The 8041-nt window shown below is 37.2% G+C and overlaps 1 protein-coding gene and 1 pseudogene across 1 annotated transcript; one reads left to right on the top strand and one right to left on the bottom strand.

Moving 5' to 3' along the window:
- On the top strand, nucleotides 1-804 carry LOC115869728 (annotated as a pseudogene).
- Nucleotides 805-6541: 5737 nt separating this feature from the next.
- CPXCR1 (CPX chromosome region candidate 1) lies at nucleotides 6542-7510 on the bottom strand. The gene has a single exon (XM_004714147.1). The coding sequence runs from the start codon at nucleotides 7508-7510 to the stop codon at nucleotides 6542-6544; it is 969 nt and encodes a 322-aa protein (XP_004714204.1).
- Between the last annotated feature and the right edge of the window lie 531 nt (nucleotides 7511-8041).

The raw sequence follows: 8041 nt of genomic DNA, 5'->3' as shown, positions 1-8041 counted from the left end.
ATGCTGAGGCACAGCCTGGAGAACCAGGACCCTCAAACCAGTCAAATGCAAGATGCTGTCACAAATGTGGAGAATCATTTTGGAGAGCTGTGTCAAACCTTTGCTGCTTATGTGCGGAAAACAGCCAGAGTGCAAGATAAAGCAGACACACCTACCCCCCACCCCCACCCCCTGGTGAATAAAATCAACGTGTGTGCTTCCACAGAGACTACCAATTTAAAGCAGTGCCTGAAAAACTTTGCTGATGAATTTTTCAAAACTTCAGGATTATTGACAAGCAGAGTTTGAAAGACTTGAAGCCAAAGTAGTTGAACCTTTGACAGCTTATGGACCCATTGTAACAATGAAGTGGCATGACTCGAAAGCAACGTCAACAGCAGGAAATTGCAAAGCTACCAAGGGCTATTATGCCAACGTGTGTCTATTCAGAATTTATCACGATTGAAATGTTGCTTCATAGCAAATGGTTAGCGTCTACACTGCTGTCTAGCAAAATATATAAAAGATTGATGAGGGAAAAGATTTAGGGGTTTTCCAGAACTCTCTGTATCCCCCAGACTATTCAGGTTGCTTAGATAAGAGCAAATTCAAAGTCACCTCCTTCAGAGATCACTGTCAGCTAAGTGTGTATCTGGAATGGGGCAGGTATTCACCTGTCGACTCAGAAAGGATAAACAGAGAGACATTGATGATCAAGATGATGAAGAAGTAAACACTGGAGAAGAAAATCAATTTTCTTACGACGACTTCACAGTTCTCCTCTCATCTTCAAATGGCTCAGAATCCAGAATTACTAAATTGTAAAACTTTATAGTAGCCTGATATCTTGAAACTCAAAATGATATGCTACTGGAAATGTAAAAACAATTAAAGGAATAATATACCTACCAAAATAAAGGTTTTAAAAATATTACATATCCACCATTTCAAATGTCCTTCCTATTTGCGTTATGATGGGTTGACTACAGAAACAAATTCAGAAACTGTCATATATGTATGAGAAAGACTTTTATATCCAAGAGTAAATTATATATCCAGAAAACATTCCAGCCCAGTCCAGATCAAGTCCAAAAGTCTTATATTAACCCATAAATCTGACCCTAGTCCATAATCTCTCTGAAGACTCACACAGCCAAGCGTAATGAGGCAGAATGAAGGAAGATAACTGGCAGATGGGGTGGTGGAAGCATCACAGGGTTGGGGCAGATCTCCACCACATTGCTCGCTCAGGTCTCAGTGTAGCTTCACATGGCTGATCAACAGGAAGGTGAAGCAGCGAATTAGAGTACGGCCCACTTCCAAGGATAAAGAGAGGAAGTTCCCAGAATCCTCCTCAGAAGACCATGTCCACAAAGAGGCATCACCAGACCATGTGACCTGATTGACAGCCAAGACTCTACCGTTACACTTATTTATCAAGTTGACATGAAATTATGTAACTACCACATGGTATGTGAGATTTTTCTGTAAGTTCCTTTTTAAAAAGATTATGTATTTCCAAGTATTTCATTTTAACAATACAGCATACCTGAAATAGATTGCTGTAAATGGTGACAAAAAACTAAAAGCCTAACAGTTTCACTGAACTGCTTTAAGTTCAGGATTTCATGTTTTCATCACTAGAAAATTCTCCCCTCCTAGTCATTTTGGTGAAATTCCACTTACTTTCTGAAGTCTCAGAGAAAAATAAGACACATTTCTCCCCGCCCCCCCCATTAACTGTTAGTTAAACATTAGTGCTATCATTTTATCTACAAATGTACCTTTGAGCCATCATATAACCAGACTTATTTAAAAATAGGACACCATGATATCAATGCCTTGCAAATATGCGTAAAGCATACACCTTAGCCTTTTTATGTTTTGTTTTGTTTTGAAATCATATTGTACAGTTACAGGCTCAGAAACCCACAGGAGGGTCAATATGAGTCGGAATTGACTCAACGACAGTGTTTTATTTGGGTTCTCACTTAATTAATTCAATTCCCTTCTTTGCTGTTGTTCTTATTTTTCCTGCCAATTGCCTCTAGGTGTTTGCAAGAAGTGTTCAGTTATTAGAATATCCAGGAGCAGACAATGTTTTCTAGTAATACATAATCTTCTGATGTTTGTCAATTGATCATCTGTTAGCACGGATTTGCAAGTCACTAATATATAAATTCCTTCAGTCAAAGAGACGCTTGAGTGATAACTCCCTAAATAATTCTAATGCTGCTTCTGCTAGATTATGTGGGTTCACATGCACACTCGCTTACTGGCCCAGTTTATCACACTTAACCATGTTAGCTTTCCAAACTGTTGAACGCTTAGCCTATTAAAGGAATAGAAAAGGGAATTTCGTTTTTAACAACAGAATTTATTTAACAATGACTTCATTCCTTCAGCTTTTTCTTTACTGTCAAGGACTTTGAAATGTTTGTGATTTTATCCTGCTTGCACTCTACCATGTTACCGTGGCACAGTTTCATAAGTGCTGACAAAAGACATAAGATTCCTAGGTCAGAGAGAAAACACTGTGCACAGAACTTCACTTTGTTTACTTAAGTTCCTCTGCTTCTCGAGAGTCACAGAGACAATATAGAACAGTGCAGGTAGACGTTGTACAGATAGTGAGTTGTGGTTACTGCTGTGGAACCTAGGTTTGAGGGGCTTCTTGCAAATGTGTGCAAACTTTGTTCTCAAGGGAGACAATGTATGAATCATTGTGATTATCAAACAATTTTTCTCTCTGCCCTAGAGGAAGATAGTATTTCTAGAACAACAGAGGGTATACAAACACATGAAAAGACAGTTTTGAACAAAAGCTCTCAATATGTCTTCACAACACACATAGAAACACCAAAGAGTATTGTTTCTAAATACCTGCCTTATAGCCTAAGCTTCATAAAATTTGAGGTTTAAACTTCATTTACACTTCAGTAAGACTATTGCCCCCTGCCTTTGCCTCAATCCATACAATTATATTATAGTAAGAACAAGGAGAATAAATATTCTTGTCAGGATCAGCAAGAGACCTGGATGACCTATGAGGTCTGAATAATCTATCCTGAATTATCTCATCTGACCCATTCTACTGGTCATGCCAAGGGCACTTGAAATTTGGATGACCTATCTCAAACTGCCTGACCTTATCCATTCCAGTGGTCATGTCCAGATAACCTAATGACTAACACTATCACATATGATAATAGATGACCATCCCATATGGTAATCAGATACATGAGGCACGGATTAGGAGACCAACCATTATGCTGGAAAAAAGCCCAATTGGGATGCAACAATAAGAGAGAATTGGAAAGCAGTGTAGGGTATGAGGTGAGCCAATGGTGTGGGTACTGCTACCTGACCCCTATAAAATCCAGTGCCTGGCCGCTATATATTCCAAGGTCATACCCCTAGGAGTCTTCAGCTTCCTCAAATCATGAGGTAACCTGCTTCATGATTTCAATGTAACTTGCCAATTAAAGCTTTGCTCCACTTCTTGTCTTTTCATACTGTCTTGTCTTAATCTCCTATGTGGGTGTGTCTCACTATTGTGGTGGCAAACCACTCAGGAGAATATTGCTAGTACTTTTCTCCAAGAAAAAAAGCCCGATAACATCAGTTTTGACACATAAAAATCCCTCATGAAATCTTTAAAAAAAATTTTAATTCATTTTATTGGGGGCTCATACAATTCTTATCACAATCCTTAGATACATCCATTGTGTCAAGCACATTTGTACATTTGTTGCCATCATCCTCCTCAAAACATTTGTCTTCTACTTGAGCCCTTAATATGGGCTTCTCATTTTCCCCTCCCTCCCCACTCCCTCCCACCCTAATGAACCCTTCATAATTCATAAATTATTATTTTGTCATATGTTACACTGTCCAATATCTGCCCTTGCCCACTTCTCTGTAGTCCATACCCCAGGGAGGAGGTTATATGTAGATTCTTATAATCAGTTCTCCCTTTCCACCCCAAATTCCATCCACTCTCCAGGCATTGCCACTCTCACCACTGGTCCTGAAGGGGTCATCTGTCCTGGATTCCCTGTGTTTCTAGTTGCTATCTGTACCAATGTACATCCCCTGTTCTAGCCAGATTTGTAAGGTAGAAGTGGGATCATGATAGTGGGGGGAAGCATTTAAGAACTAGAGGAAAGTTATATGTTTCATTGTTGCTACCCCGCATCCTGAATGACTCATCCCCTCACCACAACCCTTCAATAAGGGGTGTCCAGTTACCTACCGATGGGCTTTGAGTCTCCACTCTGCACTCCCCCTCACTTACAATGATGTGATTTTTTTGTTCTTTGAAGCTAGATAATCGATCCCTTCGACAGCTCGTGGTCACACAGGCTGGTGTGCTTCTTCCATGTGGGCTTTGTTGAATCTGAGTTAGATGGCCGCTTGTTTATCTTCAATCCTTTTAAGACCCCAGAAGCTCTATCTTTTGATAGCTGGGCACCATCAGCTTTCTTCACCACATTTGCTTATGCACACTTTTGTCTTCAGTGATCATATTGGGAAGGTGGGCACCCACTGATAATGATTTTTTGTTCTTTGATGCCTGGTGACTGATCCCTTCTACACCTCGTGATCACACAGGCTGGTGTGCTTCTTCCATGTGGACTTTAATGCTTCTCAGCTAGATGGCCACTGCATATCTACTTTTACTTTAGGTGAGAAAAAAGATCCCAAATTCCCAAATATATTTTATGGACACACATTTAACAGGATAAAAACAAAGACACATTATCCAGACAAGGGATCAGCAAAAGGCCATAATGGTACTCCAGTATTTACAGAAACTTAAATAGGACATAAAGTACAAGGCAAATTGTCGGGGGTGGGGGTGTGTGTGTGAATTGAAGCAGATCAATAGATCACAGTTACAGAAGGGACTACAGGAGAGGGATGGGACTGTGATGGGATATGCTCATATTGCACATAGGAAAACTTACAAGATTCGTGGAGGGCTCTCTAACCAAAACAGACAGTCAGGGTTTGATTCATGGCCATGCAGACTCTCTTGTTATTAGGTGCTACCAAGGAAGTTGGTTACAACTCATCACAACCCTATGCACAACAGAATGAAACTGTCTGGTCCTACACAATCCTCACAATTGTTCTTATAGTTAAGTCAACTGCTGCAGCCACTGTATCAATCCATCTTCTTATCTAGAAACTTCTTTTTCACTGCCTTCACTTTACCAAGCACAATGTATGTCTCCAGGAACTCGTCCTTTCTGATAATATGCACAAAGTACATGCAGACCTTAGTATCTGAAATTCCATTAGGGGCACACATAGGCATTTCCATAAAAGATAGTCTGCCACTCCCTGCCACTCCCTAGGGAAGCAGTAGCAGTACACTTGCAATATACAATACACGTCAACATACAATACACATCAACATACAATACACATCAATATACAATACACATCAACATACGATATGTTGATGTCATCATAACTGTAAGGTTATGTATGTGCCCAAACTTCAAAGATGATAAAATATCAAATTTAGAAAGATGCTGATAATAAAATCATTATAGTTTTAAATGAAGTTTTCATACTTATATCACAGCTAACCTGCAATGGAGTCCTAATTGCAAATCAGAAAATACCAGTATAAATTCAGTTTGTGTCCTATCATCTCCAAACTTTACTACAAGAAAAAATCCAAAAGAACCAAGGAGCCTCCATATGTCTATTGATTATTTTTATGTAAAAGTGAATAGTACTAAAAACTAGTTTTTGCAATAAAATGCAAATTAATATGAAGTATTACATGAAAAATTACTTTTGATGTAATTTTAGAACATTTCCTGCTATATTTTTCATATTTGTTACCTAAATAAATAAGAATATTACCATATATTTGAGTTTGTTTGACTCATTCAAAAACTCAGTATTTCTCAGGTTAAGTATGCCGAAAAATAATCATAATAGAAACATTCAATTGACTAATGACCAAAAATTACATGAGACAAATGGAACACTTTGTTATATGATAATCTTTTGAAATAAGATATTTGAAGATGGTCTTAAATTCTAACCAAATATTGAGAACATTAAAACGATAAGTCAAAAGTTTTATATAGTAGTAAACATACAACTGTGAATGTCTTACGATGCTTTTATTGAATTTAGGAAGAACCTTTAAGATGTTGGATTTAGTAGAATTTGAAGAAACGGAAAGTGTCTTGCCCTAAAAAGTGTATTTGCTATCATGGTCAGAATTCTGTGTATTTGAAATTAGCTATGATAAAAGTATTCCTAAATAAATAAATAGTTGTTTTTAAAAGGGCAAGTGTTTTCTTGATTTAAAGATTGAAATATCAAAGGTCTGACATTTTGACGAACTATTTGTAGCAGCATGGTATGTATTATTTTTCACTTCTCAAAGTTATTTTTAATTACTATGTTAGTTTGTGTCCTTTTCTACATTTCCAATTAATTTTACTAAATTTTTTGTTCATGGATTTGTCTCACTTGACCACATTATTAATTCTTGAAATTAAATTTTAAAATGAATTTACCCTAGTTTAACTTAATTCCAGGGAATGCTGCAAGAATGCTCTCTAAATGCAATCAAATTGGTGAAGCTATCCCCACATATAGGGCACAGGTATTTCCAACAACTGTTGATAGCAATGATTACAATTGGCATATAATGAGATCTCAATTTTTGCGTCTCAAAAGTTTGCCTACTAATTGTGATTTGAAATAGGGCTCGTGGAATACAGAACATTGGTCTAACAAAAATGTGGAATCTATCCTTTCTTTTTGTATCACCAAGTTTGTAAAAAATTCTTGGTGTTAGTCTCTCAGTGAGGGACTGGTGATAATACATCCTCAAAGGTCTTCTGGGTACTAGGGCTCTCTCAAAATTGGTGAGGGCATTTGGGCCAGGAAAAACTTTTACATATTTATTTTTCATCCACATTGTATTTTGATGATGTTCACTTTGCGGGAGATGCTTTCCACACAACAGATTAAGAATCATTCTTTTTAAATCCTGATTGCTGATGAATGGGATTTTCCATGTAATTGGCCATTGAGGAAGTCTGTGATTTATGTTGGAATAACAGAACCTTTTTTTTATCTCAACTTTCCCTGACGATATTCTTAATTTACCACTTAAGGAATGGTTGTTATCATTCTCTACTACAGGTATACCCAGGAAGGCAAGCTTTCCTAATCCTGACCTGAGGAAGATCCATTTTCCAGGAACAGGGATCTGAATTAGAAGACACTGTTTTTTTGAATCTTCGTTCTGATGATCATTCTGGGATTTCTTGGCATCAAGCTCACTGCACTCTACTGCTTTTGGGTTATCATTCTCTTGGCACACATGAGTATTTCCTTCTCTTTCAATTTGGTTATTTCCCATTTGATAGGCCCTGTTAGGATCAGCAGCTTCAGGTTCTATGTCTGTGTTATAGTCATTTGGAGTGGCTTCGGAATCTTTGATAGCATTGCCAGCTGGGTCCCTGCCTTCTTCTGTCTGAGATGTCATTCTAGGATCTATTTGTGAGAAAGAACAACTATTACATTGAAAAAGTGTGCTATTTCATAAGATTTTAGTAATAATCACATTCCCTTATTACTGAAAAATAACAGTCAATCTCTGTGTTTTCTCACACATAGGTTTTATTAGATTTCTAGATTTACAAAATTAAATATGTTAAAAGCAAATCTAAGTGCAAATGTGAGATTGTTTAAACTAAATATAGGTTTTATTGCATAGTTCAAGAACTTGTATAACTTTAACATGACTTCACATCTAAACATTTTGGGAATTAATTTGTAGAGCGAAACACATGGCCTTCTAGGTATAAAACTCAATTATTTCCTTTTGTATGGTGAGCATAATAGAACTTTCATTAAATACTGTATATCAGAATCATTTACCTGATATTTAAAAATAACACTAAATTAGAGCACAGTTTTTATGAGTATGTATACCCAAGAACCAAAACTTGCTTGTAAGTTGGTCTTACTTTGGCAGCTTGTATGTTGCTATGATGCTAGAAGCTATTTCAAGTAC

This window comes from Echinops telfairi, unplaced genomic scaffold, assembly GCF_000313985.2.
Source record: "Echinops telfairi isolate 266 unplaced genomic scaffold, ASM31398v2 ScPeMD7_42;HRSCAF=159, whole genome shotgun sequence".
Classification (NCBI taxonomy): Eukaryota; Metazoa; Chordata; class Mammalia; order Afrosoricida; family Tenrecidae; genus Echinops; species Echinops telfairi.
This window is presented reverse-complemented; position numbering and strand designations above follow the sequence as displayed.

Excerpts from the sequence above, each read along its gene's own strand:
- CPXCR1 (XM_004714147.1), bottom strand. The coding sequence starts at position 7,510 with ATGACATCTCAGACAGAAGAAGGCAGGGACCCAGCTGGCAATGCTATC.